This window comes from Odocoileus virginianus, chromosome 34 (assembly GCF_023699985.2).
Source record: "Odocoileus virginianus isolate 20LAN1187 ecotype Illinois chromosome 34, Ovbor_1.2, whole genome shotgun sequence".
NCBI classification, from domain to species: Eukaryota; Metazoa; Chordata; class Mammalia; order Artiodactyla; family Cervidae; genus Odocoileus; species Odocoileus virginianus.
The window spans coordinates 9,156,309-9,172,409 of record NC_069707.1 but is presented as its reverse complement, the minus strand read 5'-3'; the positions used below and the strand labels follow the sequence as shown (position 1 = coordinate 9,172,409).

The 16,101-nt window shown below is 42.5% G+C and overlaps 1 protein-coding gene and 1 pseudogene across 2 annotated transcripts in view; one reads left to right on the top strand and one right to left on the bottom strand.

Moving 5' to 3' along the window:
- Positions 1–16,101, top strand: part of SNX9 (sorting nexin 9) — an 87,053-nt gene that overhangs the window by 54,713 nt on the left and 16,239 nt on the right. For both annotated transcript variants that reach the window (XM_070461513.1, XM_070461512.1), the window contains exons 5-10: positions 636–801; positions 3,078–3,225; positions 4,705–4,789; positions 6,804–6,929; positions 7,047–7,164; positions 12,717–12,847. In XM_070461513.1, the coding sequence (XP_070317614.1) occupies positions 636–801; positions 3,078–3,225; positions 4,705–4,789; positions 6,804–6,929; positions 7,047–7,164; positions 12,717–12,847 (774 nt within the window). The remainder of the gene's footprint in view (positions 1–635; positions 802–3,077; positions 3,226–4,704; positions 4,790–6,803; positions 6,930–7,046; positions 7,165–12,716; positions 12,848–16,101) is intronic.
- On the bottom strand, positions 10,704–12,463 carry LOC110134704 (stathmin pseudogene; annotated as a pseudogene).

Below are 16,101 nucleotides of genomic sequence, written 5' to 3'. Positions count from 1 at the left end.
TCGTCGTCTCTGAGAGAATGATTGGCATCTTAAGGTGGTAGGAATGCTTTTATATTTCATATCCTTTTATCCTTTTGATTTTTTAATTTTAACTGAGAACATAATACCTTTTGAAATAAAAATTAAAACAGTTAAAAATACAACTGATTACTATCAAGCAGTTAAGGTCGATAAAGCATATTATTAGCATATATAATCTCAAAAACAATATTAAGTGGGAAAAAAAGCTTGCAAAGAGATACAGACAGCACTGTGTTGTTCAGGTCAGCTTTGAAAATAGAAAATAGTTGTTATTTATGAATATGTCACATATTCTGTTACCCAGTGGGAATGTCAGAACACGCATGAGAGCGAGAGCAGGTTCAGAAAAGCCGTTACTTGGGGGAAGGGGAAAAAAGAGTTTCTCTGCTAACAGTTCTCAAGTTCCTCAGCAAACACGGCAAATTGCTAGCAGTAAAATTCGATTGATGCTGCTTTTTGTGCTTGCCTACATGTTTCTAAAATTTTATTTTTTTAATTATTTTACATTTCTATCAGTTTTTTTCAGCACTGCTATTCAATTGCTTCCTACTGAATTGAGTAGTGCTTTCTAGAAGTCACAAATACCCTCTCCTTTTTTTTACCCCTAACAACAGGTCAGCAGTGGCAGTGACCCCTGGTCAGCCTGGAATGCTTCCAAACCTACAAACTGGGAAAGCTCGGACAGCTGGGGAGCCAAGCCGGAGGGGGCCGCAGCCCAGAGAAGCGCTGCCAACAACTGGGACTCGGCCTTCGGTCATCCCCAGGCCTACCAAGGACCAGGTGAGGGAGGGGCCGCCCTTAGAGGGCATCCGAGCCGAGGCGGGTTTAATCACAGCAAGTGTGGTCTCCCTCACTCATGGCAAACTTTGCATTCTGAATCTGAATGAGGAAGGTTTTCATTATACTCTTTAGTCCACTCTTGGTTCCCTGTCCAGGAGAACCCTGTCACACATGCAAACGCTTGCAGGGACCAGGTTCAGAAAGTGAGACAACAGAGCAAGCCCGGGGCTGCAGGGGACGGAGGTGGGCAGGGGTTGACGCTGTCGCAGGAGGGCTGAGCGGGTGCTCCCAGACCACCGCAGCTCCAGAGAGGCTGGAAGTCTCCGTCTTTATGTCATCTCCCCACTTTAAAATCCTCACTACTAACACACATTTGCTTTTAAATCTTGGGCCACAAAAATGTGCACACGGTTTGACTGCGGTTTATCACCTGCTGGTGTATGACCTCTGACGTGGCTGTTCTGTCGTTTCCTGAACTACCTGTTTGACTCCCGGGTGCTTCGTGGAAACACTGAAGCAAAGGAAGACTTTCTGAAAGGAGAAACAGTTCAGGAATTAAGAAAGGTTATTTATGTCTGTTCTGAAATTAAGAGACCCGCCCATTATTTTTTAATGACCCCTGTCTGAGCGCATTGTGCCCAGAACTGAGTGTGCTGACTGGAGAGACGTGGGTCAGGAGCCTGCAGGGGCGCAGGTGCTGCTTCCCGGCTCCCACTCGTGGGGCCGGCACTGGGCTGCCGGCCGGCCCTGGAGTTGGGAGCTGGGTCCAGACCAGACTGCTGACATCACTCCTGCAGTGACTTGGCGTCGCCCCAGGAATCCTGGCCCAGATCCTTCTGATACTTTCTAGTCTTTTCTTTTTCCTTTTGACATTTGTCTCTGGGCTTCTCATGGTAGCGCACTCAGGGAGGAGATCCCAGGGCACTTTCCTGCCTGATGCTAAGGGGACACCTCAGGCCTCCAGAGGTGGGAGATGGAGGCACAGAACAGTGGCGGAGGGCGTGTGGGAGGAAAGCTGGCAGCACCCCATCTGACAGGGAGAGGATTATTAGAATGGTGGGCTGCCAGCGCTGGTTTAGTCGCTACTTGTCCCTTGTTTCTTTCTCTTTCTTCTCCATCCCCTTGTCCTTCTCTGGCCTGCGTTATTATTCAGTTGAGTTCAGTTCAGTTCAGCCACTCAGTCGTGTCTGACTGTTTGTGACCCCATGAATCACAGCACACCAGGCCTCCCTGTCCATCACCAACTCCTGGAGTTTACTCAGACTCATGCCCATCGAGTCGGTGATGCCATCCAGCCATCTCATCATCTGTCATCCCCTTCTCCTCCTGCCCCCAATCCCTCCCAGCATCAGGGTCTTTTCCAATGAGTCAACTCTTCGCATGAGGTGGCCAAAGTATTGGAGTTTCAGCTTCAGCATCAGTCCTTCCAATGAACACCCAGGACTGATCTCCTTTAGGATGGACTGGTTGGATCTCCTTGCAGTCCATTATTATTAGTGTTACACAGTTGCTTTTCAAAGATCTGTCACCCTTTTTTCCTCTCCCGTCTCTTGGCTTAAAGGGTGTTTGACCTGGTTATTTGCAAATTTCTAAAGCTAGATTTATCAATGTATAGATGGCCCAGTGTAAAGAATCCACCTGCCAGTGCAGGAAATACAGGAAACATGGATTAGATACCTGGGTTGGGAAGATTCCCTGGAGAAGGGAAGGGCTACCCACTCCAGTATTCTTGCCTGGAGAATCCCATGGACAGAGGAGCTTGGTGGGCTACAGTCCATGGGGTTGCAGAGAGCCAGACATGACTGAGGGCAGGACAGCAGAGCCAGCCTCTGGAAGATCTTCCCTGCACACCACTGAGGTTTTGCTTGGTATCTTTTGGCCACACCACGTGGCAAGTGGGATCTTCATTCCCTGACCAGGGATTGAACCCGGGCCCCCTGCATTGGAAGCACGGAATCTTAACCACTGGACCACCGGTGAAGGCCCTCCAGAGTGTTTTTATCGTTGACATTTATCTGAAGTTACTTGGACCAACAGCCCTCTTTAAGTTGTTTCTAACTCGTCTTTTGCTCTGAAAGGCAGAATCCTCAAGGCTCACAACTGTAACTCACAAGCATAACAACAGAGCCTGTACTCTTTGCATCTTTATTGTAATCCTGACCACGTACCCTTTCCTTCTTCTTTAAAAAATTGGTTGGTAGCTGTTACCAGAAAATTAAGTCACCCCGTCTTTATTTGGTCTCTCTTCACCGACAGTCTTCTGTTCTCACCCCCAGCAACTGGTGATGACGATGACTGGGACGAAGACTGGGACGAGCCCAAGTCATCTCCCTACTTCAAAGATTCAGAGTCTGCAGAAGCAGGAGGTGCTCAGCGAGGAAACAGCCGGGCCAGCAGCTCTTCCATGAAGCTGCCACTTAACAAGTAGGTGTAAGAGCTGGGGGAACGGGGGCTCTCGTATGAGAGGCTGTGATGAGACAGAGAGGCTGTTTCTCTTCCCAGTGATCACGAAGTTTGGGGCGTGATTTGATCATGTCTATTTTTTTATTTGGCTCTTAGCTTGGAAGCTTTTTTTTTCATTTTAAAGTGAAATATATGTTCCATTTAATGATCTGCCAAAGACTGTTTTTTACCTTTATCAACTCATGACATATTGTTTTGTTGCTGATGTCACAGGAAAGCTAAAAATAATAATGATGACTTTCTTTTAAACGTTTTACCGTGTGTTGATCTTTTACCATGACCAGGCTTTGTGCGGAGCAGCTTGTGTGTTTTCTCTCATGGTGCTCTCACGTCCCTTTGTGGTACATGTGATCTCTTTTACTCTCGGAGAAACTGAACCCCAGAGAGAGGTTAATTAACTGCCCACGTTCACAAGGTGGGAAGTAATCTAGTTGGGATTCCAATCCAGCCCTTCAGCCGCCTGAGCACACTCTCAGCGACTGTGCCTAATGTGTGTAACACTTTGTTTTCACTTAGATTATCCTTGTTTTTTTGTTTTTTTAAGTGTTTGAGCAGTACTTGTAGAAACACTGCTTAGCAGGAAAGCTTGGGGGAAAAGATGAACATGGACACAGAATGAAGGAAACGATACAGGCCCCTGTGAGCATCACATTGGCCTTTAGCTTGGTTTAGGAATTAAATCAGATGTAATACAGCTGGTTTTTATAGAAATAAGATTTCCTATTTTAGGTGTTTTGCTTTCTGAGCATTTTTACCCCGTTTATTTAAAAAAAAAAAAAAATTATGAAACTTGTCTTCTTTAGAAGTTGCACTTTGGGTGGATATACATTGATTCCACCTTTTCTTCCATTTTAGAATTTTGCTTTGGGTGTAGACTTAATTTCTGGAAATAGCCAAGTTTATTATGTTTGAGGTCTCTTGAGAAGACAGGTTCCGAAGACAATTTCCAAAGAAAATGGCACAAGTACTTATGAACAGTGGGAGTTTCTTTGGGGTAATTGGGCCTCCCGAGGGAGAATGTGGAAAAGCAGCTTTAATTTGGGTGTAAAATGCTAGCGTGTGGCCTTCGCCCCATGGAGTCATCTCAAATTGTTATGCTCAGTACTTTCTTTCTACCCCTGTACCTGGGGGACATTTTCTAGTCTGCCCTTTGGTCTTCGTGTGGTGATAGAGTGTCTCAGATCAAGCAAATCGAGTACCCGTAAATATCACACCTTCTGGAGTCAAACTGTCCTCTTACCAGATAAAGCTTAATTAAATGACTAATTGGCTGTTGAACAATCTGATTACTTCAGGTTTCATTTACCTTAGTTTCCTACTTCCAGTACATCTGAAAGACAGAGCAAGTTCAAACTGTTGCATTAAGTAAATGTGGATGAGAGCTATAGAATTTTTACAAAGAAAAGGATAAGACTCACGAGCATTTGTCCTCATGATTAGATTTCCTGGATTTGCAAAACCTGGGATGGAACAGTATTTGTTGGCCAAGCAACTGGCAAAACCCAAAGAGAAAATTCCTATCATTGTAAGTTTGTTTATTTTTTATTTTTTGCTTTGTTTCTAATTAAGCTCTTGTACAGTATCTTAAAGAAGGTTATTAGTCATTTAGAAAGTATTCTTAAACACATTTAATCTCCAAGTAAGTAACTGACAGTATATTAAGAGTATAAAAAATAGCATAAATTAATGCCCATTATTGTCTAGGCATTCTTTATTTTTACCTTTTCAGACTACCAGTAATTGAACAAATGCCTAGAGTATATATGTGCTTTTTATAATATTTATTTTTCTGAAGTGTCTTGAAGTTACCTTTTACATGCTGTTTTTCTCCTAGCCAAACATATTTAGCTAATAAACTCAATTCAAATATTTGGGTTTCTACCTTGGCAGAGCACATGCATGTTATCAGAATAAGTTCCCTTTTCCTCTGTGTTGGTAATAGTTTTCTTTCACTAAATCAATTGTCCAGTTCATCGTAAGGAGCTAGCAAATGAAAGCTGGCAGTTAGTGACACCGTTCAGAATATCCATCTTTGAATGGCTTGCTCATAGGATGATACGGCTCCGTGGTTTCACCCAAATGTTAACTGTTTATAGATTTTCTAAGTGTTACCTAGCTGTGTATTTCCAGATAAAATTTTGGAAAAGAACTGTAGCTATCTTCTGACCCTGATGATTTAGTCATGTAACTGTAAGTTGGGAGTAGGGCAGGAGCGCAAGGCGCCTTGAGTTTAATCACCATGGAGTCAAATAAGGAAGAAATATCTAGTCTTATTCTATAATCTTTGGGTCTTAGGAAACTCAATAATAATGCAAGAATGACACTGTATTTTTTGTATTACTTGTTCCTACTTCTTTGGAATGCTTGAAATCCTGGAAAACTCTAGAGAAGGGCTGTGACTAGAGCCCTTTTATCCTTCTCTGAAAGCAAACTTGGGGTGATTATCTTTTGAATAGTTAGGTTAAAGATTTTTTTTTCTTCAGACGTTTTTGTAAATACTGAACATGTATCCTGTTTTTTTCATTAAATTTAAAACTCCGCAGAATCAAGAGCCCATGGCCACCCTGCCCCTCAGATTCTCGTACGCATGAGACTTTGTCGTAAGCATGAGAGTGTTGGAACAGAGCTCCAAGACCCCTGCATATGAGTTGTCTCACGCATTTTAGGCAGGCCTGCCTGTGTAGGCTTCTTGTGTGGAAAAGGAAGTGAGGAAAGCCATAGAGGCCTCAGAAAGCCAAGAAAAAGCAGAGACCTGGTCCTTTGGTTTTAAGATGCAGCATCCTGACCCACTGATAAAATATGACCTCATGGATGTTGGGCCCTGGTTGGTCAGAGTCTCCTCTCTTGGGCCCCATCACTGAGGGAAGTTCCCCAAAGCTCCTCTCAGAGGTGCCTGCCCTGCAACTTCAGGAGGGTTTTCTGGATCTGGGTCCCTCTTGGAGAATCATAATATTAATTGCTTGTTGTCTGAGACCTTTAGTCCCTCATTAAAGCTCTATAGGCTCCAGTCACCATCCTGACCTAGTAGCCTCTGAACTTTCATACCTCACCTCACTTTTTCCTTCTTTCACCTTGAAAAAGAATTAGGGCATACAGAAGTTGAGAGTAAGTGTTGAGGAAGTTTGATGGCAGTTTGGCATTGCTGAGATAGCCAAGTGCATCATTTTATATTTCACAGAACTATTAGTCTGCAGTAGATTTGAAACTTTTAAAAGCTAGCCCTTCATTACACATAACTGGGACAGCTGGACTGGAGAGAGATTGTGTCCCGCCCAGCATCCTCTCGAGGAAAGGCAGCTCGGCCCCTCTCCGTGGCCTGAGATGCCCATACGGGAGCAGAAGGGCCTCTCGATTAAGTGTGTTCTTCAAATAGAACCTTAGTAAGAACAGAGAGCATTTATGTAAACGACTTCTCAAAGAAGAGCAAGAATGACTCTCCTAAGGACTTCTAGTCCTTGAAAGAATCATTTGGTTGATTTATATCAATTGTGTTAACTGATTTTCCATGTAACAAAATTGCCTCTCCCTGCAATGTGTAGGTTGGAGATTATGGCCCAATGTGGGTTTACCCTACCTCTACGTTTGACTGTGTGGTAGCAGACCCCAGGAAAGGATCCAAAATGTACGGTCTGAAGAGCTACATTGAGTATCAGTTAACCCCTACTGTAAGTATTCAAGTTATCAAAACAGAACCGTGCTTACATCACTAGGAACGGCTTGCTTTTTTCTTCATTTTCTGTAGTTGATACTGGTAACTTTTTTTCTCTTTCCTTCTCTTGTAGAACACTAATCGATCAGTAAACCACAGGTATAAACACTTTGACTGGTTATATGAGCGTCTACTGGTTAAGTTTGGGTCAGCCATTCCAATCCCTTCTCTTCCAGACAAGCAAGTCACAGGTGAGTGTGTTTGTGACAGAACTCAAGACAAGTGAAAAGACTCTAGTTAGAGTATTGTAACGCAAATCAGAAATGGCACTTTCCATCCTCTAGTGGAACAAGATGTGGAAGTCTGGAAACAGCAGCTAACTGCAGCCATAAATACACACACACACACACACACATAGTTCACACACATACACACATATATATAGTTCATATATTTGGAAGTTACCTAACACCTAACAAAAAGGTTTCATAAAATTTTCTGTCAGGAGTTCCTATGTACATATGTGTCTTGAGTTCTGATGAAGTCACTGTGTCTTTAATGCTAACCCTTTCCTATAAAAGAAATATAAGCCTTTTTTGTGTGTGAAAAATGATACCTGGGAAAAACAGGAATGATTCTGATAGTCTAAGGTAGAAATTAAACTATATGACCCAAATAACGTGAACGCATCGCACAGTCCAGCTGCGTCATTTTCATTGGTGGTGCTGTGCTCGGCCCTGTCGGACTCTTTGGAACCCCGTGGACTGTAGCCCGCCAGGCTCCCTTGTCCATGGGATTTCCCAGGCAAGATTACTGGAGCAGATGACCATTTTCTCCTCCAGGGGATCTTCCCAACCCAGGGGTCAAACCCACATCTCTTGCATCATCTGCATTGGCAGACAGGTTCTTTTAACACCGCACTACCTGGGAAGCCCCTGTCATCTTCATCACAAGTCTGTTAACACCAGATGTAGGCGCCGCAGAGTTTCTAAGTGTTAATGTAGGAAGTTACCAAGTTTTCTACTCAGTTATTTTGGTGACTGCTGATATTTAAATATTTTTATTTATCATTGATAATCACCCTCTCCCTTTTCTTATTTATTTAAATGTCATTTTCCCCCCATCCCCACCCCCAAGTAATCTTCTAGTAAATAATCCACAATGCTACCAGAGCCCCTTGTAAATGTGCTGTCGGAGGGTATTTTTCCTGTGTCTGTTTTGAGAACAATCTGATTTTTTTTTAAACCCTTTCACCTGATCTAGAAACTGGAATGTTAGTACTCAGGAGTCCGTGTGTTTGTCTTGGAGTAGAAGTTTGTAAAGAAGCTGAACTTCATGTAGACATTAGAGTCTCCGTGTATAGCTAGAAAATATTGCAATACATGAAACTCTTAAGTAGAGAGAGAGAGAAGGATCAAAGACGAGAGTAAGACTTGAAATCTGGAAGCTGGAACAGTGCAGGAGGAACGGACAGGCTCAGCTGGGCCCATGAGGCGCGTGGAGGGGGAGCAGGGTCCCAGAGGCCTGGGGGGCTGGAGAGGATTGGGTCCTCACTCAGCAGGAGTGAGATAAAGACGAGAGACGGGCTGAGGGCTCGCACCCGCCCAGGGCAGAGCCCGCTCTGGTGGCCCAGCCTGCAGGGGCGTTGGTCCCGACGTGCCAGGCGTTACGTGTGCCCTGGCGCCTCACGCACAGGCGCTGTCAGCTCAGACACATGCAGGTGCCACTCAGAGGTGTTGAGAAGAGACGTGATGTGATTCCAGAGCTCACTCCGTGAGACGTGGACTAACTCATCCTCAGCTAGAACCAGTGGCCTTAGGAGAAGGAAGTTATTCTCCTTAAAACGTGGCTTTTTGCTTTGCTTTGTTCAATGTGTATGCTTCTCTGAAATTTTTTGAAGAGATGGAAACCATTTCTAAAGAAATTTTTTTGATTTGGGGGGAAAATCTTCTCAAAAATTTCACATTGACCTAACAGAACGGAGGAGTGGGCCTGCACGGCCCTCCGGGGGGGGACACCCAGGCAGCCCCTCAAGTCGCCAGGGTGGCAGGTTGGGTGTGTGGCTGCTTCCTCCCGCTCGGACGTGTCGCCCACCCCAGTCCTCACCCACTGCGTATCCTCACTGTCCCTCCTTTCTGTCATCCATATTGTTTTAATTACAGCTTTCTAAAAATTTAGATTTCTTTCCATGAAAACTTGAGTTCTGACTTTCTCTCCATCTTCAGGTTTGAATTTTAAACTCTCCTTTATCAACTTGGTTAGCATAATATGTTCTCCATGGTGTTGAAATAAATGGATTCATGAGCTATCTTAGACTTATGGGGGTTTCTCTTATTTTTTTCAGTTTTAATACACGGTTTATTCAGAATCAGATAACCCATGGCGTAGCCTAAAGCATCATGGAGTCATGGTTCTCCCATAGTAAGGATTTTTGGGGGGGGGGGGGGGGGTCAGGCCTGAAGCCAGGGGATGTCAGAGAAAAGCACAGAAGCAACAGCCCCTCAGTCTGAAGAAAGTTGGGCTTTGATTCCCTGACTGGGCCGCATGCCGAGGAAACTAGAAGGCACAGAAGCCATTCTATTTCCCCCTTCTCTCGTCTGCGTCCTGCCTGAGATGCCCACAGCATCATAATTTTATAAACTCCCTTCCCTTAAATCCTGGAGAAAAGAAAAAGGAATACCAAGTAGATGATGTCATGACATTTCTGTGGACTTGATAATCCGTCCAGGAAAAGCTTAGAGCTAAGATTTTTCTAATTTGTTTATGGATTTTATTTTTTATGGAATAACATTGAATGAATCTGGTTTTATTTCCGGAGGCCAAACTGGTATATTAACATTATTCATGAAAACCTAGGTCAGGGTCATAGGAAATGGGCAGGTGGAAATACCTCCTCTCCTTTTTCTTAATTTTCTGGAACCTGATAAGAATATCCTCACAAGAACAAGATAATAGCTGAAGTCACAGTTTGTAAATAGACCAGCTGTGTCAGAAAAAAATGTTAAGAGAAATAAGAATGACTATTTAATTCCAACCAATGAGTAGTTTATAAACTCTTGTATAGTTGACTTGCTCATAACGCGGAATTCAGTATAGCCCTTAGGTCTGTGCTGACTTCCAGGGTCTCTTCTGCTTGTGAGGTGGGTCATCGTCTGCACTGTGTACAAGTTTCTGCAGTACTTATTAATCTCTGCTCCTAGTACGGGCAGAATTTGAAGTGTTTTAATATACAGGAGGGGGGGTCTAGTTTTGTAGTCTTCAGTTTAACATCTAGGTCTAGGGTTTATTTTGAGTTAAGGTTTGTATAAAGTGTGAGGTGGTGGAGGTTTATGTTATAAATCTGGTCATCTAGTGGTTCTCGGACTATCTATTGAAGAGAGTATCCTTTCTCTGTTGAATTGCCTTTTCGTTTTTGTCAAAAAATCAATTGAGCATATTTGTGCAGGTTTATTTCTGGACTCTATTCAGTTCCATTGATTTATGTGTCCATCCTTTTGCCAATACCACACCATCTTGGTTATTGTAGCCTTATAGAAGTCTTGAAGTCAGGTATATAAATCCTCCAGCTTGGTTTCGTTTCAAAATTGTTTTTAGCTATTCTTTTTCTTTTGCCTTTTCATGTAAATTTAAGAGTCAGCATGATACTTCTATAGTCAGATACCTATCAACAATCATGCTAGGGTTTTTATTGGAATTGCATTAATTCTGTAGACCAATTTTCTGAGAACTTGAATCTCTCTTTTTTTTTTTTCCACTGTCACCAACAGCACTGTGCAGTTTTATTAACCGTTCAAGTACAATAGCGTCTGTAAGATTGGGACAGAATTGGGATTTAAAAGTGAACAGATATCCAGTATCTAACAGTTTGAAAGAAGCCACTGCGTACTCTTTTCACAGACATGTTTTCACGGAGCCAATACGGTGCTAGCCATTAACCCAGCACACCATACTGAGGTAGAAAAGATGCAACGAGAAACATAGCTACATTAGAAAGACGTCAACACTTCAGAAAAGGAGTAAAACACCTTTCGTTTCTCCCTCCTTCATCCCCTAAAACAACATCATACCGTCTGGATCTACCTACACAGTCCTACATCAGCTTGTAGAATGTATTTGTCAGGAGGGCAAAAGTAAAGTGACACTGGCCAGTACAGCGTTTGGATGCTTAGGAAGGGGAGGGGGAGAAAGTCAGTTCTCAGAACAAGAGTCTCGTCAGCAGGATCTTTGGACCCTTTGTTCTTCCGCGCTTCGTGCTGGTCCTTCTCTCGCAAACGCTCCGGTTTGGCAGCCGCTTGCACCTCTCGGTTCTCTTTGCTGGCTCCCGTCTTCCGGGTCAGCTTCTCTTCCGCCATCGTCCTGACGTCGTTCTCCTCTGTCGCTTTCTGAAGCACTTCTTTCTCGTGCTCTCTTTTCTCAGAGAGCTGCTTCAGGACCTCGGCTTCATGGGACTTGCATCTTTCTTCTGCAGCTCCTAATCTCTTCTGAATTTCTTCCAGGGAAAGATCCTTCTTCTTAGGAGGGGCGAGGGGACTTCCTGGGACACATTCTTTTGGTCAAAGGCTGAGAATCAGCTCAAAAGCCTGGCCTGAGGCACGCTTCTCTAGTTCCTGCACCTCGTATCAGAAGAGGCCGTGGTGAAGAGGAGACAGGAGACTGGCAGCATGCTTACGGGGTTCGCTGGCAACGAAGACGCTGCCCAGTCAGTCCCAGCCGCCTGGCCACCCTCTGAGGATTGAAATCTTAGCATGTAGTCTTCCAGTGCAAGAACTTAAATATGTCATACTTGATTTTCATGTAGGGTTTTTTATGTTTCAGCTACAGATTCTGCGCATATTTTCATAGATTAATATGTAAGACTTTCATGGGGTGGGTTCTGTCGTAGAGGAAATAGAATGGAGTGCAGAGATGGGGTGCAACGCCAGGCCAGAGCATCCCAGAACCCCCTCTTCTGGCCTGAAGGTCAACAGTTTGGGAGCATAAACCCTTCTCGCAGGCTGTATGCCTCTGGTTGATTTCCGCAGCACTTAGTTTTTGTGGCTTTTGTTCGGCTTTCTAGTTGCTTTTCAGGACTAGGATTAGCTAATTGTCAAATGCATCTATAGCCAGAATTTCCATCTCCAAAAACCTTTTAACTGATACTGATTTTATTAGGCTTATAAAAACTCTGTATTCACTAGATGTTTGGTATGTAAGGTTTGTTAAACTGATTTTCTACTTTTAAAACAGAAATATCACCCATTAAGCTCCTGTTTTATGATGGTCTTAAGTTCTGGAATAGTAGCTTTCATTATTGCATTCATGGAAAAATTGCTTTTTCTAATTTTCATTTAAGTAGTTGAAAAAGCAAAACACAGGGGAAAAAAAACACAGTTTTGAGTTACTTTTCATAAAGACTTAGTTTAATTCTGTATATCTGAGATTATATTGTATTTAGACACATTTTTATAAATATAGAAATTTCACCTTCTTGGTAAGAATTGCTTATTAATTTCCATATTATCACCCCTTTCTTTCCTGTAAGGCTTCGTATGATCATACAGGCACTGGCATGTTAGTTAATAAGAAAGAGAAAGTTTCTCATATTGAGATAAAATTTGCTTTCAGGTTTGTTGAGTACCTTTCCTGTGGGCCTTTGAACATCCCCTGTGTTGCTTGTTTTAATGTTGTTGAAAAATTACCATGGTTTACCTTTTACTGAGTAACTCTGCCAGTAGCCAGGAGCTGTATGAGCAGCGTTTCCACCTGGGTAACAATGATTCCTCCTGGGCAGAGTTGCACATCACTCTTGGCTTGTCTCTTGCAGGTCGCTTTGAAGAAGAGTTTATCAAAATGCGCATGGAGCGGCTTCAGGCCTGGATGACCAGGATGTGTCGTCACCCGGTAATCTCAGAGAGTGAGGTCTTCCAGCAGTTTCTAAATTTCCGAGATGAGAAGGTAGGACATTTTATTATAATCCTGGAGGATATTGAGAATTGTCACATTCACACCAAGGAAGTTAAATCATGTTGATTAGTTGGCTATTTCTAAGTAATAGTAAAGTAGTTACAGTGTGTGAGCAAGGAGTTTGCCAGAATGATTTTCTGCAAACCGGGAACCAGTTGGCCCAGTGAGGACAGGGGTGAAGGGATGTGATAGGATGAGGGGCTTTCTCCTCAATACTGTTAAATATAGGATAGACCCCAAGCTGTGTAGGATATTTTCAGCGTGAAGTTAGGGAAATACTGTGAATGATTTCTTAGGATCATATTTTGACCTTACAGTGTAAATAGTGTAATGAAAATTAGATTCATAAGTGAATCTGCTTTCTCAAAGCCACCTTGTTTTTCCAGAACTGTTGTCTGTCCAGGTCTGCCTCTGCCCTGTGGGCAGTCATTCTGCCTGCAGTCACTGTTCTTGTTTGAAAATCAAGAAGAAATTGGCTGCTTGTCATCTCACTATTGTTGTCTGCTTTGGAAATAGCTATGTGTCACCTTAGTCCTCCATTGTATGCCATCATTTGTTTGGTCATGCTTAGTGTAATTTATAGGTTAGAGATCATTCTATTTAAATATTTGTAGTCTTTTTGCATTTCATGGTGAATGCTTACATGTCAAAATGTAATATATAGCAGTTACAAAAACTATGTGGAACCCCCTCCAAGTTGGTACCTTACTGCTTGCCACAGGATTTTAACAAGGGCTTGTTTGATCTGTCTAGGATTCTGTTGAGGAAGCATTTCTAGAGAATTCCCTGGCAATTCAGTGGTTAGACTCCATGCTCTTACTCCCAAGCACCCGGGTTCAGTTCCTGGTTGGGAAACTTGACGTACCATCAGCTGCCTGGCATGGCCAAAAAGCCCAAAAAACCCCAAAACAAACAAACAAACAAAAAAAAAAAACAGGAAGCATTTCTAAAGGTTATGCTTTATGCAAATTTTAGGCTTTTTTCTTTTTTTGGTGTTTTTGATGTGAGAGAAACAAGAAAGAACCTGGGGCCAGGGCACTTGGTTTTCTTGGCTCTGCTTCTGACTACCTCCATGACCTTGGCCAAAACATGAATTTCTTTGGGCCACAATTTCCTCACCTGCTAAATGACAGCATAAAACTAGAAAATTATTAAAAATTGTGATTATCTGGGCAAGAGTAGTTCATATAGATGGTTGGACGTAGAAAACCCAAAAGAACCTACAGAAAAATGTAAATCTACATTAAAAACCATGAAACACTGCTGAGAGAAATAAAAATAAGACCTCAATAAGTGTTCCAGCACTATGTTTTTTGAATTGAAGAACTGAAAAGATGTCCTCCATAGAAAATTTAAGCTCCAAGAATAGCCAAGATACTCTTTAAAATAAAGATGAAATGGGAGGAAGCCTTTCCTGGATGTTGAGACTCATTATAAAGCTAAAATATTTTAAAAGCAGATCAATAGAATATAATGGGCCCTTGATTTATGACAAGAATGATTCTGAGGACGGGGGTGGGGGATGGGCAGTCTTTCCTATCAGTGGTGCTCCGTTGGATGGCATCTCTAATGGATGGCATCTCCATTGGATGGCATCTCTGGGAAAAATAAACGTGGTCACTGCCTCACAACAAGCTGTTGATTTTGTTAGGTTTGATGTTGGTATTTTGGTAATGTTTTTAAGACATGGCCCTTATCTGTTAAAGATACACAGTGAAATATTTACAGGTGAAATGATATTCTATCTGAGATTTCCGTTAAAATAAACAAGAAATGAAAGTAGGATGGAGGAGACCAGATAAAACAAGTTTGGTGAAAAGTTGATAATTTTTGAAGCTGAATCTATAGGGGTTTATTAAAATATTTTTCTTTCTACTTTTATCTGGTTGAAAGTTTCCACCGTATTGAATCTAAAAAAAATTAATTCCTGATGGTTTACAAGTTTAAATGTGAAAGACAACACAATAAAGCTTCTAAAAGGTAACATAGGAGAAAATTTTTGTACCCCTAGGGTAGGGAAGGATTTCTGAAATAAGACACATACAGGAAGAGACTGACAAATTTGACTACCCTAAAAAAAAAGAACTTTGGTTTATCAGAAGTTATTAAAAGGAAAAACAAGTCGAAGATATGAACATGTATAGTCAACAAAGGGCTGGATTTTAGAATATGGGAAAACCCATACAAATTGATAAGCAAGATAAACCAGTAGACAAGTGGGAGATTTGGTAATGTCCCTCACAAAGCTGGCTTGAAACTCAGCATTCAGAAAACTAAGATCACGGCTTAGATGAGGCATCTAGTCTTGTCACTTCATGGCAAACAGATGGAGAAACAATGGAAACAGTGACAGACTCGGGCTCCAAAATCACTGCAGGTGGTGACTGCAGCCATGAAATTAAAAGACACTTGCTCCTTGGAAAAAAAGCTATGACAAACCTAGGAAGCATATTAAAAAGCAGAGACATTACCTTGCCTACAACGGTCCGACTAGTCAAAGCTATGGTTTTCCCAGTAGTCATGAACAGATATGAGAGCTAGACAGTAGGAAAGGCAGAGCACCGAAGAATTGATGCTTTCAAACTGTGGAGAAGACTCTTGAGAGTCCCTTGGACAGCAAGGAGATCAAACCAGTCAATCCTAAAGAAAATCAACCCTAAAAAAAAAAAAATCAACCCTGAATATTCACTGGAAGGACTGATGCTAAAGCTGAAACTACAATACTTTGGCCACCTGATGTGAAGAGCCGACTCATTGGAAAAGACCCTGATGCTGGGAAAGATTGAAGGCAAGAGGAAAAGGAAGGCTAGGATGAGATGGTTGGATGGTATCACCAACTTGATGGACATGAGTTTGAGCAAGCTCTGGGAGTTGGTGATGGACAGGGAAGCCTGGCCTGCTGCAGTCAGTGGGGTCACAAAGAGTTAGACACAACTGAGCGACTGAACAACAACTCACAAAAGAAAATATCTGAATCATCAGTGAGTGTATAGAAAAGCACCTAGTCTTATGAGTAATAAGAAACGCAAATTCAAGCCACAGTGAATAAACTTACCAGAAGGCTGAAATTAGAAAGACCAAGATGCCATGTGTCTTCTTGGTGAGATAAGGAGCTTCTGAAACTCACACACTCCTGGTGGGTGTGGAAGCTGGTGAGACCAGTTTGGAAAACAGTTTGGCATTATCTGCTTAAACAACTTTCCACGCCTGGTTATATCCCCACAGCAGTGCATGCGCACATGCAC